Raw genomic sequence first — 22204 nt, forward strand, 5'->3', positions numbered from 1 at the left:
AACATGCAATTAAAATTGCTTCTCCCCACAAATTTGAAGAAGCACCTGCTTCAATTAGCATAGCATTTGTTAAATCAGTTAACGTTCTATTTTTTCTTTCTGTTACACCATTGGATGCAGGTGAATATGGTGGAGTAATTTCATGGATTATTCCCAAAGACTGAGCAAACGAGTTGAATCCAAAAGATTCATACTCCCCGCCTCTATCACTCCTATACCTTTTAATCTTTTTACCGAATTGATTTTCAACTTCAAGAAGGAATTCTTTAAATTTTTCAAAAACATCACTTTTATTTTTCAACAAGTATGCATAAGTGTATCTTGAAAAATCATCAATAAAAGTGATAAAATATCTATTTCCACCACGTGTTAAAATTCCTTCAAATTCACATAAATCAGGGTGAATTAATTCTAACAATTCAGTATTTCTCACCACACTTTTATGAGGCCTTTTAGTTATTTTTGCTTGACTGCAAACTTCACATTTCTCAAACTTATTTGTTAGTCTGGGAATTAATCATAAACTGCTCATCATTTCCACATATTGGTTGTTAATATGACACAGACGAGCATGACAAAAATTCATAGAAGACAACATGTAAACAGAAACATGTACTTTCTTATTTTCAACATTTAATTTAAATATTCCATCACAGGCATACCCTTTCCCCACAAATATGCCTTTTTTAGTGATTACATATTGGTCAGATTCAATAGTCTGTTTGAAACTAGCTTTGTTGAGCAAATAACTTGACATCAAATTTTTTCTCATGGACGGTGTGTACAACACATCTTTTAAAACAAGCACACGTCTAGAGGTAAAATTCAGCTCAACATCCCCACACCCGAGCACCTTGGTTAAACTGAAGTCACCAAGCATAACAGTCATCTCCTCATTAAAAGGAGTGAAATTTTTGAACCAATCTTTATCATAGCTGAGAGGGAGATTAATAATATGGACTTTGTGCCAGACAGATTTGGGCCGGACAGAGTTGTGCCGGACAGATTTGGGCCGGACAGAGTTGTGCCGGACAGATTTGGGCCAGACAGAGTTGTGCCGGACAGATTTGGGCCGGGCAGAGTTATGCCAGACAGATTTGGGCCGAACAGGTGTTGGGCCAAGTTGTGTGGCCCGGCCTTGAAGGAAGTTGCTCGGTTAAGGCAGCGCGTTAACTGACCGAGCTGCAAGGATCCGTGATTACGAAGCCGGTCAGGTGAAAAGTCCAGTACCAGGAAAGGCAAGGTTGGACCGAATTACCTGTTTGCTCGGCAGGTAGGTCGACCGCAGACAAGCGTAAGTAGTCCCGAGCTCGGCTTTGCCGAGATGCCGCCGAGTCCGGTCCTCATCTAAGCTTAGCTGTTGGAGTACTTGGGCATGAAGCGCGGCATGGCAGACGATGGCCGAGATGGAATTGCCCGGCTGCCGAGCTCCCAGGAGAATGGGCAGGCAGTTGGATTAGGTGATGTTCAGCAAGGTTTATGCTGACAGATGGGATAACGGAGCCACGTGTCAGGAGATGACTGGGAGTGGATATGGGGCGCAGAGGGTATATAAGCATGTCTGCGCCTCCCATACGCAGACAGATGAACACTTTGTAAGGAATTTCTTACACTTAAACTCCTCTCTCCCTCTTTCTCTCTATCCTAAGGTGTGTGCTAACTTGATCGTCGGAGGATTTTTCCGGCCACACACCGCCGGGTAGCTCACCGTTACTTGCTCGCAGGTGATCGGACATCGACGGAGCTCGGAAGAAAGGAATACGGGCTTGCCGGAATATTTGCTCCCCGTACAATAGCCGACATGCCTATTGGCACGAGAGTTTGCCCATCACCCTTCTATAGATTGAACCATAAAAATATCTGTGATCATAGCCACAAATGGTTCCTCGGTAACATTAGTCTGTGTTCGAGACTGTTGTTTATGAAATTTGCAAGTTCGAGCAATATGTCCACTTTTGCCACACACAAAACATGTCACATTTGTCAGATCTTGTGAAGGGGGTTCTTGGTTCCATTTCTTTTGCCTCGGGTAATTTTTATTTTGTGGCCTTCCAGTATTTTTCCAAATTTTCTTAACTGGCTTCAAATGACTATTTTTATGAAATCGACCTTTAGGTAAAGTATTTCTAGAAGTTAAATTTACCTTTGCAGTGGAATGCTCTTGTGTCATAAGCGCAACTTGTCCTCGTGCTTCTTCCTCCACCCGAATCCATGTGATTAGAGTCTCCAAGGACGTCTCTTTTTGCTTGTGACGCATTGACTTTTGGAACTCACTCCAAGATGATGGAAGTTTGTCAACAATACCTGCTATAACAAGATTGTCTCCAATTTTGATGCCTTCAGATCTAACTTCAGCTACTAACATCTGAAAATCTTTAATTTGCTCAACCACTGATTTTTCATCTATCATCTGATAGCGAAAAAAACGACTTGCAGCATATTTTTTAGCGCCTGCCTCTTTAGTGTCATATTTGTTCTGCAAGGCTTTCCAAATTTTCTTGGCAGTGGTGTAAGTAGTATCATAATAATCATAAAATTGATCTGAAAGACAATTCAAAAGATAGTATCGACATTTATACTTATCTGTGTTGTATTTTTTGAGTTTTTCAAGATGAGCAGCATACTCCTCGTCAGTCATCTCTTCAGTGGGGACTTTGTTCGGATTTTTCTCGGTCAAGATATAAGCCACCTTGAGGAGACTGAGGTAGAAAAGCACCTTGCCTTTCCATCTCTTGAAATGAGCTCCCTTGAACCGGAAGGTCTTGTTGAGATCGTCGGTATTCTCGTTGGGCTTCTCCAGTACTAGCTCCATGAACTTTTGCTATTTGAATCTCCTTAAAATTGTTGGTGATAATTACAAATAAAACACTAGAAAATACAAATAATAGAAATTACAATAATTATTGAAAGGGCTGAGGCGCGGGAAATTTGCTCTCTTTAAGAAGATTCAAGCCCTCTGTGGTTAGGCAAAGCCTCACACCGGTGCAGCAGAAAAAACCTTGACTTATCCCCCCCAGGATACAACAGCCCGACTAAGTCGTATGGTTTATCAATACTGCACAATTGGTTGAACCCAAAGCTTTATCACACACACTCTTTTTATTTGACTGATAATCTCACTCAAGACATAACAACATAACCAAAACTTCTTCTCTCGTATATTCTAAGATATGACATAAATTCAATATATATAGAAATGAAAACTTCTTAGGCAAGGTTCTTGATGGATAAGAATTGGTGGACTTGACTAAGACCTTGGATGGCTTACCTTGGAAGTCTTGGAATGAATAGGAATGGGAAGACTTGGAGAAGACTAGGAAGACTTATTTAGGAAGTCTTGGAGACTAGAATGGGAAGCAAACTAGGTAGAAAAGAAAAGAGAAACAACCTATGACACATTATAATATTAAAACATCTGCTAACAGTTACATAGGAGCAATTTGGCATGAGAAAATGAGTGACAATAGGGCTTCACACTAAGAGAGTTGTGCGCTTTATATATGTCAGCATAGATACTGAAGTGAGGAAAATATTAGATAGTATGAACATTATTTGGCTCGGGTTAATACCAAGTTTCAAACTTTGAGGGGTAAGGGATTACTAAACATGAATTGGCTTGGAATGACTACAATTTAAAATAAAAATTTGTATGAACATGAACATGAGTCAAAAGTAGACAGTCTTGACGAATTTCAAACATGAATAATGAAAGTCGGGACTTGGGAGGGGGCACTCATTATACTTTCACATACTTTAGGCCAGCATGCCAAAACATATGACGGTTTTTCAAATCTAATTCAAATGATGTGGTTGTTAGTATTATGTAAAATAGATAATACCCAAATGTGGTCACCCTAACAGTGTTGCTTACATCATAGTTTGTTTATTTTGCATTCTTTTTAGATATGAGAAAGAAGCTCAAAACCTGTGACAATAGGCCTAGGGGTATCGGAAGTTGGAATGGTGATGATGATAATGAACATGTTTTTGATAAAGAAAAGGCTTACCGAGCTATTGCAATGTTTACTTGCACTGCTCACGTTCCACCCAAAGCTTTTGAATATCCATCCTTCAAAGATTTGGTTGACATATTTAATCCACAATTTAATGTTAGTTTTGCTAATATTGAACACCATTGCTTGGACATATATAAGGTAGAGAAATCAAGAATTAAGCAACTTTTGGGAAGTTTGGATGGACAGATCAGCTTGTCTTTGGATGTAATAAGGCATGAAGGAAGGAATGTCTATGATTATATGTTCTTGACAGCTCATTTTGTTGATGGGGATTGGAAACAGAAAAACTGGGTTATTAATTTTAGTCGTGTTTGGTACACACTTGATGAATGCCCTGAAATAGCCATTTTGAAATCTCTTTCTGAGTTGGATTTTGAGGGCAAAATAGCCACTGTCACTTCAGCAAAGCATGTAGAATATGATGAAACAGTTGAGGTCCTTAGGAAAAGAGTTCAAGAGAAGAAAATGTTGGGAAAAACTTCTCACATTATATAATTTCACATTGCATATCGCAAAATTATGAGATGAACAAAACAAACCTTCAATCCCAGGAAAAATAACATGCTGAATAAAATACAGATAAAATATAAAATGGTTGAAGGAAGCAAATCGAAGCCTGTGTGATACCACAGTCTCCTTAAAATAGATTCGCCGCCTCATCGTTGGGTGCTGGAGGTACGCTGGCGTCTATTTCTCAGGATACGACGGTTTTTACCAGTTACAACAGAAGCACCTTCTGATTAGCTTAGTGAACGGAAAATGGCAGCACTCTCTCTCAGGAAGAAAATTATAGGAGAAGTAGACTGACAGTGTATGGATGTCAAGGAAAAATTCTATATATCTTTTCAAGGAATAGGGCCTCCTTTTATACACCATGGGGGAGAGGGGAGGAGCCTCTAGCCATCAAGGCTGGCAACTAATGCTAGCAAAACTGCCCAATCAATTTTGTAAAACTGATGAGCCTTAAATGTGTGAGTTATATACACATTTATGAGGCAATTTCTTATTCAACCATTTTTCTCCAACAATCCCCCACATGAATAAAAATTGACCGAATATAGCAAACGCTCAACGTTTATCAACAAAGACTCGGAAAGAGAGAGAGCACATGTAACAACCCTCGTAACTGTTTACTGAACAACCACTGATTACCGTTAAACTGAAACTTATTATGACTGATAAATGAACTGAATAAACTACTGAACTGACTGACTGAAATTGAAACTAAATTGACTGAATATACCTGTTTAATTGTAATTCTATCTGTTTGGTTATTTGATTATCTGTTCGTGTCCTTGTGTTTAAACTGTTAATTGAGGGCCTTATCGGCGGCCGAACCGGAAACCGATTAGTGTTTATGATCATCATGATTTATGTGATTTTATGGTGTAATTACCTGAAAACTGATTAGGTATGATTAAATTAGATTAAAATGAAGTTAAATTGCACAACTTAGACTTAATTACAACCTTGCCCTATTAGTGGCCATTACCTTACACATTTTGAGACTTGTATACACATTGAATCAACACAATTCATCATCCTTTCTCCTTGTTATTGCCGACTATAGAGAGAGAGAAACTAGAAGAGTTGATTTCAACTTGTTTCATTGTGAATTGGCTTGAATCTTGGTAGAATTGAAGGTTGATAGCAACATTGACCCATAATCCAAGACCTAAGGTAGATCATTGACCTTATTTATTGTGTATTTGAACTTATTCTTGCATAATTCTTGGGTCTTTAGTGATTTAAGGTATGAATTGGTTCAATAGTGTTGAATTGAAGCTTAATCTTTGCATGCATGGCATACTCTTGCATTTTTGAGGTTGTTCTTCATGGATTTTTGCATGCATGTCCATGTTAATGCTTAGGACCATGTTTTCATCTTGTTTTTGGAACAATTGGCTCCTTAGAGCATCAAATTGAAGCTTTGAAATGGTTTTAATCCATGCATGTTTGCATGTTCTCCATATTCATGAAAATTGGTTTGAATTGAGTTGTTTGAAACACCCTTGGGCTTTGATTTTACAATTGAGCTTTGGAATCATGTTAAAGTAGGAGTTTTCTGAAAAATTGGTCCAAGAGGATCGAAATTTATGGTTTAAAACTTGGTTTTGAGCTTGAGGTTCAAATCTGGAATTTCCAGAATTTGGACTCACGCTCGAGCGGGGTGATTGGCGCTCGAGCGTGGAAATCGTGCTCCCAACATTTTGTTCTGTTTTGAATTGACGCTTGAGCGGGACATTGTGTCTCATGCTCGAGCGGGTGTCGAGTGCCCAATCGAGCGTGATTTTCACCTATCCAGCACGTTTGACTGTTTTGCAGAACGCTCGAGCGGGTAAGTATACGCTCGAGCGTAAACCTTTGTCTGCATGTCCGCTCGAGCGGAGTAACCTACGCTCGAGCGTGGCCCCTGTTTTTTAAAAATTCTAAATACTTTTAAAGTGCATCTTTGCATCCTCATCTCATCCTAGGCATTATTAGGCCTAGTTTAAGGCATCTTAATAAGGATATAGATGTAGAACCACATCGAGGCAAATTACGGATTAAGTTATTATCTTTCCCAACTGTGTAGCTTAGTGTGTGTTCATCCTGTAAACTGTGTAGGGTTGGCGACTGGGGACGCGCTCTAGCTTACTGTAGCCCAGAACTCTGTGAGTAACAACTGTGTAAAGATATGTTCAAAATGATTATCTTCTGAACAATTGAACTGTACTGCTTTCTGAACTGTTACTGTTAATTAAATGAATGCATGTCCTATATTCTGAACTGTATTGTGGCATCCTTAGCAACTACTGTTTACTATTACTGTTACAGAAATCTCTGTCGGTTCCCTTGTTGGAACCACTACTGTTTACTGATTGATGGCCATCATTTACTGTTCGGTCTTTTAAGACCTACTGTTTACTGTACTGTTATGCTAATGGATGTACCATATATGACTGTATCGACTGAACGACTGAAATACTGATTTAATGAACTGTTTTCATTACTGTAAGGACATTCATTCTTAACCCCTTTACGCATTGTGTTATTCACTGGGCTTTAGCTCACTGCTCATATATATATGTAGGTGTACAGGCACCAGACCGCAGCTAGAAGCGTCGGGGTAAACTCCAGTTTTGTCAAGCCAACCACTGTGCCTCAATGCGAGGTTCTAAGCCTATCAATCTACAGCTTAGGGGTGTTTTTAATTTCCCCGTCTGTCTCTGTATCTGATCTGTGCGACTGTATAGACTATTACGGTACTGATTAATGGGGATTAGGTCCCTGAACTGAATGATTGTATATATGTACATACTGTTTTGTCTGATTGTATATATTTGAATGAAAAGTCTTTTTGCATACAGACTATCACAGCTCATTGGACATTGTTTATTTACTGTATTGGCTTCCGCCAGCCCCTGTACTTTGTATTACTGTATTACTGTTAAGCAGGCCTTCGGTAATCTTGGATTACTGGCCGATTACGGTGCTAAACCCATAGGGGCGGGTTTGGGTCGTGACAGCACATAGACCAACCCTGCATCAGAAAAGGTAGCTGGTAGCCTTGAACCTTTCGTAGTGAAAGCCTATCGGATTTACTGGCTGACTAGTGAACGTGATGTCTTGAACTGTTCTGCCGTTTATGTAAACCGAGACAATAGACCTCACACAGGAGTTAGTCCAACCATTGTTCTTGTTCTCACTGGTGTGTCCGGTATGGCCTTGGAATACTAGCCTGGTTCTGTGAGTGTTTTTAAAGAATTCGGCCTTGGCAATTCTTAAAGAAGCGGCCCCACTTCGCACTCACATAGGTGACCTAGATACGGTATTTCATTATACCACATCACTAAGGTCATTAAAAATATTAGCTTAACCTTCCACCCCCACAGGGCATCACTGTATAAAAGAATGGGCAAGAGGATTTACCTCTTCAGTGACTCACCCGTTACACGAAGTTAGGTTGTCCCTTTGAACCTAGATCTTGGGCTCTCCAGTCAACTAGGTTGGGTTTTCCGTTCCGGTAACCTTTACTAAAGGCCTTAACCCCATTCCTCTTGACGACTTTTCTACTAACTCTCAAGTTAACCCTTTGGTTAGCGAATCCGCAATGTTGTCCTTAGACTTGACATAGTCTAGAGAGACAACTCCATTTGAGAGTAGTTGTCGTATGAAATAATGTCTACGACGGATATGTCTAGACTTTCCATTATACATATTACTCTGTGCCCGACCAATCGCTGATTGGCTATCGCAATGAATACTGATAGCTGGCACAGGTTTCGGCCAACGTGGAATATCCTCAACAAACTGGCGAAGCCATTCAGTTTCTTCAGTTGCTTTATCTAAAGCAATAAACTCAGATTCCATCGTTGATCTCGAGATACACGTTTGCTTGGTAGATTTCCAAGACATGGCTGCCCCTCCGAGGGTAAACACATAACCACTAGTGGATTTGGAATCTTTTATATCCGATATCCAATTTGCGTCACTATACCCTTCTAGTACCGCTAGATATCTGGTATAATGCAGCCCATAATCCAGGGTGTAACGGATATACCGCAACACCCACATAATGCCCTTCCAATGAGTAGCATTAGGATTACTCGTGTATCTACTCAGCCTACTAATAGCGTAGGCGATATCCGGCCTTGTACAACTCATCAGATACATCAAACTCCCAATGACCCAAGAATATTCTAGTTGAGAGACACTCTCACCATTATTCTTGGTCAAATATAGACTTAAGTCTACCGGTGTCCTAAACATACTTGTATATGACTTTCCAAATTTCTCAAGTATCATATTAACATAATGAGCTTGAGAAAGTACAATATCACCAGATGTTCTGGTGATCTTAACACCCAGAATGACATCTGCAAGGCCCATGTCCATCATGTCAAACTTAGAATTTAACAATCTTTTGGTAGCTTTAATCATTTCATCATTGCTACCAACAATGAGTATCTCATCAACGTATAGACACAAAATGACATAACTTTTGTCAGTGTCTTTAACATATACGCACTTATCACACTCATTGATTCAAAACCCATTTGACAACATAGCATTGTCAAACTTCTCATGCCATTGTTTGGGAACTTGCTTCAAACCATACAATGACTTGACAAGCTTACAAACTTTCTTACTTTTTCCTGGAGCTGAAAACCCCTCGGGTTGTTCCATGTAGATTTCTTCATCTAAATTTCCATTTAAGAAAGCTGTCTTTACATCCATCTGATGTATTTCTAAACCACGTAAAGCTGCTATTGCAATCACCATGCGAATGGATGTAATCCTTGTCACAGGTGAATACGTATCAAAGTAATCCAGGCCTTCTCACTGTCTGTATCCTTTGATAACCAGCCGAGCTTTATATTTGTCAATTGACCCATCCGCTTTCATCTTTCTTCGGAAGATCCACTTACTCCCCAAGGCCTTACTGCCTGGGGGTAGATTAACCAACTCCCAAGTATGGTTCTGTAAGATGGAGTCAATCTCACTCTTAATTGCTTCTTTCCATAAAGGACTTTCATGTGAAGTCACAGCTTCATGGAACGTTCGAGGTTCTTCCTCTAACATATAAGTTAAGAAGTCTGGACTAAAAGACTTGGTGGTTCAAGCCCTTTTGCTCTTTCTTGGCTCATCTACTTCATCAGCTTGATCATCTACTTGATCAGTTATTTGATCAGCTGTTTGATCATCCATGTGATCGTCTTCGTGATCATCTATTTCTTTCATGGAACTCGGAACCCTGTCTTGGGGACGACACGGAAATACATCTACAAAGAAAGATGCACTTCTAGATTCCATGATAGTTTTCTGGTGTATATCTGAAATATCAGACTTGTGCACAAGAAATCTATATGCACTACTATTTTGTGCATAACCAATGAAAATATAGTCCACGATTTTCGGACCTATCCTAACTCGCTTGGGTATAGGTACCGCCACTTTTGCAAGACACCCCCACATTCGCAGGTATTTATATACAGGCTTGTGACCTTTCCACAACTCATATGGAGTCTCGTCCACTTTCTTCCGTGGTATTCTATTAAGAATATAATTCGCAGAGAGAATTGTTTCCCCCCATAAGTTCTGTGGCAACCCAGAACTTATCAACATTGCATTCATCATCTCTTTCAGCGTCCTGTTCTTCCGCTCAGCAACACCATTTGACTGAGGCGAATAAGGCGCCGTGGTTTGGTGAATAATCCCAAATTGAGCACAAGTCTCGGCAAACAGGGATTCATACTCACCACCACGATCACTTCTCAATGCCTTGATTTTCCGGCTTAATTGATTCTCAACTTCATTCTTAAAAAGAATAAAGTTATCAATAGCCTCGTTTTTGCTTTTAAGCAAATACACATGAAGTACTTGTTGCCACTACGTGATTGTACAACTTTCAAGTCACACACATCACTATGCACTAAACCTAAAGGCTGGGTACTTCTTTTAATAGAATGAAAAGAAGACCTTGTCAATTTTGCTTCTACACAAGTTTCACACTTGTGTTGTGGATTAATCTTGAAAGATGGTATGTGATCTAACTTGATTAATCTACGTAAAGAGTCAAAATTTACATGACCCAATCTACCATGCCATAAATTAGGGGACTCAAGCATATAAGCAGAAGAAGAAGCTTTCTCATTAATCTTAGGGATAAGTGTCATTACATTCAATTTAAACATCCCACCTGACACATATCCCTTCCCCACATAGACCCCGCCCTTGGTCAACACGACCTTGTCTGATTCAAACACCATGCGGAAGCCATGCTTGCTTAGGAGAGACCTCGAGACAAGGTTCTTACGAATGTCCGGCACAAAAAGGACATCGTTCAAAGTCAGTTCTTTTCCTGAAGTCATCTTCAGGATCACCTTGCCTTTACCCTTAACAGCTGAGGTTGCAGAGTTTCCCATAAACAACTTCTCCTCGTTTGAAACCGGTTCGAAAGTTGTGAACAAATATGGCAAGTGGCCCCAGTGTCCACCCACCACTCCCTCGAGTTTGACCCCACCATGTTCACTTCTGACACGACGGCTGACAGATGCATGTCGCCCACATCGTGTGACAATTCCTCCATTTCAGCCATATGTGCCCGGTTTTTGTGTTGGGGAGGGTTTTTCCTGTAAGGCTTCTTCTTCAGACAATCAACTGCCCGATGCCCATCTCTTCCACAGTTGAAGCATTTGCCATTAAACCTAAAGGTAGGCTCCTTTGGCTTGTAGGCTGGCCTTTTGGAGATTCCTCCTTTAGCCCCCAACTTTGAACTTTTGCTTGTCGGTGGTTTTTTCCTCGCCCCCGAGGACTCGCCATGCTCAACCATGTTGGCTTTGACAGTGGAGGTATTCCCTCCTTTCTTCTTGTTGTCCTCTTCAATCTGGAGCCTGACAACGAGCTCTTCGACTGTCATCTCCTTTCGTTTGTACTTCAAGTAGTTCTTGAAGTCTTTTCAGCCGTTAGGCAGCTTCTCAATCAAAGCACCTGCCTGGAATGACTCACTTAGGACCATCCCTTCTGCATGTATCTCGTGCAGAATCACTTGGAACTCTTGGACTTGACTCAAGACAGTTTTAGAGTCCACCATCTTGAAGTCCAGGAACCGGTCGACGATAAATTTCTTTACCCCAGCATCCTCGGTCTTGTACTTTTTGTCCAAGGCATCCCACAACTCCTTAACCGATTTCTTGGCATAGAACACGTTGAAAAGCAGATCCGCCAAGCCGTTCAGAATGTAATTCCAGCATAAGAAGTCTGCTTGTTTCCAAACGTCCAGAGCCATGAGCTTTTGTTTATCTTGCTCATTCTCCTCTACGGCTGGTACATCTTCACTCAGAAACCTCGCAAGGCTTAGAGTAGTCAAATAAAACAGCATCTTCTGCTGCCATCTCTTGAAATTCACTCCCGTGAACTTCTCCGGGCACTCGTGATGATTGAGCGGCACTCCCGGAACAGTCGGAGTAACAACAGGAGGATTGACCACAGAGGTCACAGCAGGGGTTGGCAAGCCAGTCGCCCCGGGGTTCGGATCCCTACCAACATTAGCAGCAGCAGTAGCAGCATCAGAGACAGTTGCCATTTCGTTGGGTGCTGGAGGTACGCTGGCGTCTACTTCCCAGGATACGACGGTTTTTACCAGCTACAACAGAAGCACCTTCTGATTAGCTTAGCGAATGGACAATGGCAGCACTCTCTCTCAGGAAGAAAATTATAGGAGAAGTAGACTGACAGTGTATGGATGTCAAGGAAAAATTCTATATATCTTTTCAAGGAATAGGGCCTCCTTTTATCCACCATGGGGGAGAGAGGAGGAGCCTCTAGGCATCAAGGCTGGCAACTAATGCTAGCAAAACTGTCCAATCAATTTTGTAAAACTGATGAGCCTTAAATGTGTGAGTTATATACACATTTATGAGGCAATTTCTTATTCAACCATTTTTCTTCAATAGAAAACACTCCAACTTAAGGGTCAGATTTTCCGTGTATGTTGTTGTGCGGACACTTTTCACCGAATGGTGGAGAATGCATTTGAGAAGATACAATTTATTATCTTGAAAGTTCACCTCTTAGTTTACTGGAGGAACTCAATATTACCTCTGTGGTGTATAACATTTCACAAACTACAACAGGCTATAGAACTGGAGTCTGCGGGAGAATATACTAAAAAAGATGATTACTTTTGACATACCATCTGCCAAAGAGTGGAACAAAGTTAGGGGTGTTTGTAAACTTGTAGGGAGTGTATATAATGCAGCAGAAGTGTTATTTGAACAAAATATTCAACTGCCAGCATCAATCTTCAGAATATCTGGGAGCTTCGGGCCAGTCTGACAAAAGATTCTGCTAGTTCTGGTAGTTTTTTGAAAGCTATGGCTCAAAAAATGTTGAAGAAACTTGATAAGTACTGGAAAGACATGTTTTTGGTACTGGCTGTCACTACGGTGATGGACCCTCGATGCAAGATGAAATATATAGAATTTGCTTCCATGAAATATGAAGGTAGCGCAAGCAATTCACAAGCCGCTACTGTCTTGGAGGCAATTCAGAGCCTTTTTGATGATTATGCAGCCCACAATCTAGAAGCAGAGAATGCTGCTACAAATGATTCAACTTCTTCTGATTCAAGTTATTCTGACTTAGAAGATGATCTTGCTAGTGACATCAAGGAATGACACCAAAACCCTAATTTTGGGTTTAAATGTCTGGATGAATATAACCAATACATTGAGTCTAATAGTCAGCCCCTAAAATTAGAATTGGAGTGGTATTTGGAGGAACCTGTCATGCCCTGGAGCCAGAATTTCAAATTGCTGAGTTGGTGGAAAGCAGCAAGTCCCAAGTATCCTATTCTGTCCAAGATGGCTCGTGATTTTTTGGCAATACCATTGACCCTGGCTACTTCCGATGAAGCATTTTACTCTGAACTACGGAAGCCTGATAGAGATTTAATTTGCTTGAGTCCAGAACTAATGAACGCCTTGATGTGTACTCGAAGTTGGTTTGAGAAACACAAAAGATTATTTGGGTATTGCATTCTTTCCTTTTGTCCATTTCTTGATGAATTATTTTCCTACTTATTTTCTACATGTAGCACTGACACATTTCAAGTAAAAAACTAACCATGGACTGCTCTTTCAACATAGAGAAATGGCCTTTTTTATTTTATGCATCCTAGGGAGCATGACCATTTATTTTATGAATCCGTTTAGCTGATGATATTAATCATTTAAGCTTAAATGAATTATTTGATTTACTTGTGCAGAACATTTACTTAAAACTAATCTTATCTAACAATTATATGTTGTTCCACTAAATGAAAATGCCAGTTTGTCTGCCCTATTGTTTTTCTTTTGTGATGGCATAATGAAATGCAAGTGGCTCCTCAAACTTGAACTTACAGACCACACTTTATTTTTGTTAAACATGCTTGTAATTTATAATATTTGCCCTTAGTGTTTCTGGTGATGCAGGTTCAAGTCATAAAACTAACCTCTTGAAAATGTACATCAAATTCTGCCCAATTTTAGCTGGAACCTCATGTATTGGATAGTCCTTTTTTATGCTTACAATAATTTGTAGTGAAGCTAATCAGTAATGGTAGAAGAGTTCGGCTACATAATCAAGAAATCGTTACCTAAGAACCAGTAAATATTGATCAGGTAACAGTGATAGGTTTTAGAATGGCAGTTCTATAGCAAGAAAACTTCAAACTAGCTTGTCTTGTTCTGGCTGTGGATTTTTCTTAATGCATGTTAATATCATGATGATTGCGAGATTAATTTAGCATCTCTCTTTTCTTGTTTATATGAAAATTTGACAGCGGAATTCTTGATGTTTGGAACAGGTACGTTTTTTGGTTGGCTGCTCATGTTATGGAGCCTGTGATCCAATCTGAAAAAAGCAATCAATTTGGTGGAGCAAAGGGAATATGCAGCGGTTATGTATGGTTACTGGTATCAAACATCATGAGTTCTTCAAATAATGCTTTATATATGGATAATTTGTGGAACACCCTTTTTTTTTTTTTTTTTTTTTTTTCTCTGATTTTGTTGGAGCATCTTGTATTATGGCTGATTTATGCGTTTTCGATCTGTTTCTCTCTCCGTGTCTTTCATGTTTGATTTCCAAAGTATGATTTTTACGGGATATGAAAATAAGTAACAGTTAAAAATTATAGTCAGAATTAATAATATTAGATGGGAAGATATATGATTGGAATATGTAAAAGGAAATTTATTGAATGTATTGAGATACTTCCATGAATTGATTTTATACTTGAATTAACAAAAATAACCTTGTATGATTATATATATATATATGTAAAATCATATTACAGAGCAATTTTATCAGTTCATACAAATTGACCTGACAATAGGGGTTAACCCCAATGAGCATGTTTGTTTTAGACTTGAGGATAGAATAAGCAAGAGCGGATAAGTAATATTTTGTGTTTCACATAATTTTTTAGTATCACAAAATTATTGAATATGTTTATATATATATATATATATATATATTATGAAATTATTTAGTTAGAATGAAACAAATAATAAGATAAATTTAGAGGTTATTTGAGGTGTGTACTTTTTGTCTTTTTAGACTAAAAAGTTGAGGTTGAAAATAAACTACAAAGATATAATATAAATAATAAACTATCTTTGACCATCCAACAGTGGATTAAAAATAAACTACAAAGAGATTAATTATTTTTGTTAAAAATATAATATAAATAATAAAGTTATCTCGCTTCTTAATAACTTAAAACTTTCAGGTAATTAATAGTAAACAATTAAATAAATCATAATCTATTTTTTAAACGTCTAACTAGGTATTTTTTTAAAAATAAAAATATTAATTGATCATTAATATTATTTGCATTAACGATGTGACGTAGTATATACACTCACTTCATTATCCTTTTAAAAAAATATGTATCTTATAATTTTTTAACACGGAAAATACTTTAGGTTAGCATGTGCTCTTTCAAAAATAAAAAACTTAACCTGTCAAATACAAACTAATAAAGTGAATTAAATCAGCTACAGTCACGGTTCACTGAAGGCTTCTCTCCTTATTCTATTCCCTCCTGACATTTTTACATACAGCTTTGAGCACAGAGAGAGAGAGAGAGAAAGAAGCAATAGGAAGCCCTCTTTCTCTCTCTAAAGGAAAGCTGTTCAGACCATATTGTGCATCCATAACCAGGTTAGTTTCCAACTTCTTTTAACTTTGTTATATATATATATATATATGGTTCTTAATTTGTCATTTTCATTTTCATGTCTCTTTACCTTTATTAGAGTTGATGTATAAAGAGAGAAATAAATTGTATGTATTGATGTATTATTGATTGTTATTATGTGTTTACAATGATCAAATATATAGAAGAGAAGAAGGTAGTAGGTGAAGTGGTAGGGGATGAAGTGGAGGTGGTAGTGGTAGGTTAGGTGAGGAGGTGAGTGTGTGTGGTAGGTAGTAATGGGTTAGGTTTAGTGGGTTTAACAGCCCCCCTCAAACTCAAGGAGGTTAGACATAAACCAACTTGAGTTTGGAGAGAGTTACAAAACAGAAAAATAAACTGATAAATAAAATAAAACAGGATAGGAGACACGGTATGGTCGTGTCAGACCGTTGTAGAAAACACAGTTTACGGGGTCATGTCGGACCGATGTAGCAGGACACTGTGTGGTCGTGTCAGACCGATGCAGAAGACAGTTTATGGGGTCGTGTCGGACCGTTGTAGCAGACAGTTTACGGGGTCATGTCGGACCTGATGTAGCAGGACACTGTGTGGTCGTGTCAGACCGATGTAGAAGACAGTTTATGGGGTCGTGTCGGACCGTTGTAGCAGGACAGTTTACGGGGTCATGTCGGACCGTTGTAGAAGACAGTTTACGGGGTCATGTCGGACCGTTGTAGCAGGACAGTTTATGGGGTCATGTCGGACCGTTGTAGCAGGACAGTTTACGGGGTCATGTCGGACCGTTGTAGAAGACAGTTTACGGGGTCATGTCGGACCGATGTAGCAGGACAGTTTACGGGGTCATGTCGGACCGTTGTAGAAGACAGTTTACGGGGTCATGTCGGACCGATGTAGCAGGACAGTTTACGGGGTCATGTCGGACCGTTGTAGAAGACAGTTTACGGGGTCATGTCGGACCGTTGTAGAAGACAGTTTATGAGTGTGTATATAGGCTGCCCAAAAAATATACATGGATGTAGATATCGAGCCCTCAAAAGTCGTGCCCTCAAAAGGTGTGCCCGCACCCTCAAAAGGCGTGCCATCAAAAGGCGTGCCCGAATGCATCAAAAGGCGTGCCATGAAAAGGCGTGCCAGTTTGTCGGCGAGAAGAGGCGCGCGATGCGCGTGGCTGCCTCGGCTATTTAACCAAGACGGAGCTGAGGCCGAGGCAGAGGCTCAGACAAGAAACTGAGAGAAACCTCTGAAGAAGTCTGCGTTGTGCTGAGAGAGAGAGGCTGTAACACTGTTGTGCTGAGAGAGAGAGTCTGTAACACTCTGTTGCGAGAGAAAATGGCTTCGTCGTCCCGGAGTCTGCTCACTCTCTTTCCCGACCTCAACGAGTCAACAGGAGAGAGAACTGGTGCGGGGGCACTGGAACCTCAACCAAGTACCGCTGGGTATACTCCGTTGAACTTTCCGATGCGGTCTGTGGAGCAAAGAATGGCAGGGCTGTCGGATGTGGAGGCCAATCAGCATACTTTGAAGGCATGTGTGGAAAGCATGACGGCGGTCACAAATTTGTCGAACCGGCTGCAGAGTAGGACAAATGAGGTGCAGCATTTAAACTCCCAGCTGGCTCTGCTCCAACGCATGTATAAGGATGCGCGAGCAGAGATAAGCGTGCTAAGGGCAGAAAACAAGGAGCTGAAGCGGAAGGCCACCGTGATGTTCCGATTTGGAGGGCCGTCATATGCTGCAGTAGAGGAGTATGGTGGAGTGACCGGGCCCAGTGGAGTGGGAAACACAGAGGCAACACCGGCAAGGACCGCCCAGGACGGAGGCAAAAAGAAGAGACCGGCGGCAGAATAGAGAAGAAAAATCCCACCTGTGAATGTGGGTGTTGGTTTGTAATGTTTTTTGTTTTTTTTTTTTTTTTGTATGTAGAGAACTGGGATCAGGGTGGATCCTTAATATAAATAAAACAAAGTGGTTGGGCGAATCTGGTTTGTTTTGGTTTTTTTTTTATTTTTATTTTTTTTTATTTTTTTTTTTTTATTTTTTTTATTTTTATTTTTATTTTTTTTTGTGTGTGTGTTTGGAAAAATAATAATAAGAAAAATAAAGAAAAGGAAGTGTGGGAAGTGGATGAGCGGAGATAATATTTGATAATGACTACGAAAAATAAAATAAAATAAAAAAAAAGGAAAGTGGGGTGGTGGATGAGTAAAAGGAACCAGAGAAAGGTAGTGGGGTGATTAAAAAGTGCATGTGGGAGACCACGGGAAGTGAGTGCTATGTGTATGTGTTTGTCAGTGTGTATGTGGAACCAACCCGAGAGAGATGAGAGCCGCTGGTTTTGTGCCTGTATCATTGGTGTGTTTGTTTGGGTTTGTTCATGGAGGATTTGATTGAGAGCGATTGAGGGAGAGAGAGGTCAGGTTGAGAGAGAGAGAGAGAGAGCAAACTGTGTGTGTTTCTGTGTGGTTATCCGTGGTCTGTGTATGGGCCTTGTGTGTATGTTATGTGTGTATGCATTGGGTGTATGTTGTGTGCCGTGTGAGAGACTCGAGAGGGAGCTAGCGAGAGAGTGAGAGAGCTGGGTTTTGTATATATGTCCACCTTCACCAATTGGCCCCTAGAGAGAGAGATAAGAGAGAGAGTGTGGGTTTGAGTGTCCTTCGGTGTATGGGCTGTGTAATGTGTGTGTTGTGCGCTGGGTGTGTCTTACAGAGAGAGAAGCTTAGGAATCTAGAGAGAGAAGAGAGAGCTGGGTTTGGTGTGTGTGTATGCATGGTAGTGGTGGTGGTGGTGTGCATGCCGAGAGGGAGGGAGGTGGAGCTTGTGTGTGTGTGATGCTGGGTGTGTGCCCATGTGCATGGTACTGCTGTGTGCATGGCCTGAGTGTGTCGTGTGTATGAAGCTGTGTGTGTGTGGCTTGACAGTGGAGTAGTTGGTGGTGCTGCTGGTGGTGAAGTGTTGTTTGAAGAATCTGCCATTGAAGAAGAAATTAGGAAAATTTGGGTTTGTCCGGCGGGCGGCCAAGGCGAGATTGCCGCCCGCCGGTGGAACGAAAATACTAGGTTCTTAACCTAGCTCTGATACCATATTAGAGTTGATGTATAAAGAGAGAAATAAATTGTATGTATTGATGTATTATTGATTGTTATTATGTGTTTACAATGATCAAATATATAGAAGAGAAGAAGGTAGTAGGTGAAGTGGTAGGGGATGAAGTGGAGGTGGTAGTGGTAGGTTAGGTGAGGAGGTGAGTGTGTGTGGTAGGTAGTAATGGGTTAGGTTTAGTGGGTTTAACAACCTTGCTCTGCGCTGGTTATTGTATTTGTTAAATTGAATGTAAAAGGAAATGTAAAGAAAAGAATAAAAAGAAATGCGAGAAGCTAATTTCTCTCTTCTTCTTTTTTTGGGGGTGGTTGGTGAGAATTTACGAATTTCTGGCTTTGTTTGCTTGTACTGACAAAATGAGGAAAAAAAAATTATTTGTTTACTTTATTGAAAAAATATTAGGGACAAATCATTTCATTTTCATTTCCTTCTGATTTCACTCATCAAATTCAAAATCTAAAAATACCTAGACTATAGGGTTTAGTTGGAAATTTATGGTTTTTATTCTTATTTTATTTTTTGCATGTAGAATGTCTATTGTGAAAATAATTTAGTAACAGAGATATAACACATTTGAAACCAAACAAGAAATTTTGATGAGAGAGAGAGAGAGAGCATTTTTTGATTTTATGGTGGCTGGCTGCTTATGCTGATGGAAAACATGTCCATGTCTGAGGATATGGCTGATTTAGAGCTCAGATGAGATATTTAATGAAATGGTTAAATGACAGTCTAGGAAGTACAGACACTCCAAGATAGGTGGCGGGTCTCAGTCCAACACATGTTGGCCATCAATATAGCGGGGACACGGCTGTTCATCTGTTTGACATGCCACATGGCATGAATTTTTGTAATTATTACCGGTATTTTTTTATAAGAGATGTTGTGGACACTTTATAGATTTGTGTGTCCGTATTCCTGCCGTGTCCATATATATATATATATTTTTTTTGTAATTATAATGTCTCGCAGGGATGGAATCACGATTTCATTATTAAAAGGATTAAAAGAAAAATAATTTTTTTCACGATATACACAAAACAGACATGTTTGTATAATATGATATATATAAATTATATATACATAAAAAAAAAAAATTTACACTATAGAAGCAATTTCTAATAAGATGAAGAAGTTTTTTTTGGATGTAAAATGAAAGAGAATTCAAGATGGAAGAAGAATAATATATATATATATATATATTATATTATATTATACTGGGAGGTCATTTTATGTATAAAATAATATATATATTTTTAAAGTTCTATAGCAAATAATAATTTTTACAGAAATAGGGAGGTTATGACTCCCCATAGTCTTGTCCTAATTCCGTCCTGATGTCTCGTGTCCATACTGGTGTCAGTGTTTGTGCTTATCAGATGACAGTCAAGGTCCTTTTCATTTGAGGTGGCTTTAAGATGAATTCCTGATATACTTACAACAGTTATAACAGTTGGTTCCAATTTTTAAAATTTTTAGTGAAATATGTTAACATACTAATTTTCCTTAGTTATGTCGGGGAATCATGAAACTGGCAACGTTGATAATAATGAAAAGTGCACCATTAATTTTGGTCATGAAGATGCTGATGAGACTGAAAAAATTTGATGATGATCATGATAAAAAAGGCCACACCGATGACAATGACAGTGTTGATGATGATGCCGCCACATTGTCCTCTGAAACTGAATGGAGTGGTGATGTTGATGTGGCAGATGGTCACATTTTCGATGAAAAAAGGGCCCGAATGTCTCTTGCAAAGCTTTTCTGCACACAAGCTTGGCCACCTCAAAGGGTTGAAAGTAAGTATTTTAAACAAATCCTCAAGATTCTTAATCCACAGTTTCAGATCAGTAAACATACTTTTAGGAACGACTGCTTGGAATTCTTTGAGGAAGAGAAAGCTAAAATTAACAAACTTGGGTTGACATTGAAGCCTCTCTGTCCATATACTGACCCAAGGCTTTGATTATCTATGCTTGAAAGCACATTTCATCGATGATTGTTGGAAGCTAAAGAGTTGGATTCTTGTCTATCGTCGCATGTGGCATCCGAATGAAATGGCCACGGATGCAGCCATTGGGAAGTCTCTTTCTGAATGGGGCATAGAGAGCAAGGTATTCACAATCACTATGGGAAACAATCATAAAGGATCACATTCAAGGAAAGAATGATATATGTGAGATTCTTAATGGTCGTCTCTTTCGTGTTTATTGCTGTGCTGACATGTTAAGCAGAATGGTGCAAGATGGTTTTGAGGAGATCAGTGATGCTGTTTTCGATATTCGCCTAATAGTCCCTGGGGGAAGATATATGCCTATATGGTATCTCATATTAGACAGGCTACAAGAAGGGTTGCCTTTAGAGTCGTTGGGAGAATTCTACTCATCAGATGATTATGATGGTTTTGATATACCTTCCCTGAACGAATGGAAAAAAGTTCAAGGTGTGTGTAAACTTGTTCAAATCATATATAATGTAGCACAAATCTTGTTTGACACGAAGCATTATTCAACCGCTCCTTTATACCTTCACAGCCTTCAAGAGCTTGGGTCAAATTTGGGGGAGGAATGCAGGAATTCTGATGTTTTTGTCAGCAATTTGGCTCGGAAAATGCTAAGCAAGCTTGAGGAGTGCAGGAAGAACATGTTCATTGTATTGTTGATTGCTACAGTAATGGATTCTCGGTGCAAGATGAAATTCATAGAATTTTCTGTCAAAGTTTGAAAATGGTGATTGCAAATCAGAAGCTACAATTGTTCTAGAGGCTGTTCAGGGACTCTACAACGATTATGCAACCCCAGTTCCCCGAAAGTGAGTATTGTGCAAGTGATTTGAGTTCTTCTGAGTCAGATGAGGAAGAATGTGAGAGCTCTGAAAACGTTATTAAGTGGCTGCAAGAGTATGAAGTGTTTGTTCAATCTATTGGTCAGCCTCCAAAGTCCGAACTAGATTTATACTTGGAAGAGCCTGTTGTGCCATGGAGCGTTGATTTCAGTGCATTGAGTTGGTGGAGAGCTGCTTCCTCCAAGTATCCCACTGTATCCAAGATGGCTCGGGATTTCTTGGCTATTCCGATATCTCTTGCAACTTCATTTGAAGCATATTATGCCACACAAAGGCCCGCTAATGAATGTGTTGTTTCGGTGGATCGTGACATAATGAATGCCTTGATGTGTACTCAAAGCTGGTCCAGGAGACGCTGAAAGATTGTGGTGAGGTATTGAATTTTTCCTTTTCTTTCGTGCTTGAATTGTAATGAGATATTGCTTTGTTTTGTTTTCTTTGCTAACTCGTCCTAATGCTGAACAGATCAGTTTTGGTTCTTGCTGATACTGTGATGTGAGGCTTGTGCATGGCTGAACAGATCATATGGATATTGGATCTCAGAGAG

General features: G+C 39.6%; 1 protein-coding gene across 1 annotated transcript; it reads left to right on the forward strand.

Moving 5' to 3' along the window:
- The first annotated feature begins 20197 nt into the window (after positions 1 to 20197).
- On the forward strand, positions 20198 to 21194 carry LOC145789103 (uncharacterized). Its single transcript, XM_082877301.1, has 3 exons — positions 20198 to 20612; positions 20797 to 20927; positions 21048 to 21194. The coding sequence occupies exons 1-3, from the start codon at positions 20336 to 20338 to the stop codon at positions 21066 to 21068; spliced, it is 429 nt and encodes a 142-aa protein (XP_082733427.1). The 5' UTR covers positions 20198 to 20335; the 3' UTR covers positions 21069 to 21194.
- Positions 21195 to 22204: the final 1010 nt, after the last annotated feature.

Source organism: Camellia sinensis, chromosome 7, assembly GCF_055761805.1.
Source record: "Camellia sinensis isolate YWXY chromosome 7, ASM5576180v1, whole genome shotgun sequence".
Classification (NCBI taxonomy): Eukaryota; Viridiplantae; Streptophyta; class Magnoliopsida; order Ericales; family Theaceae; genus Camellia; species Camellia sinensis.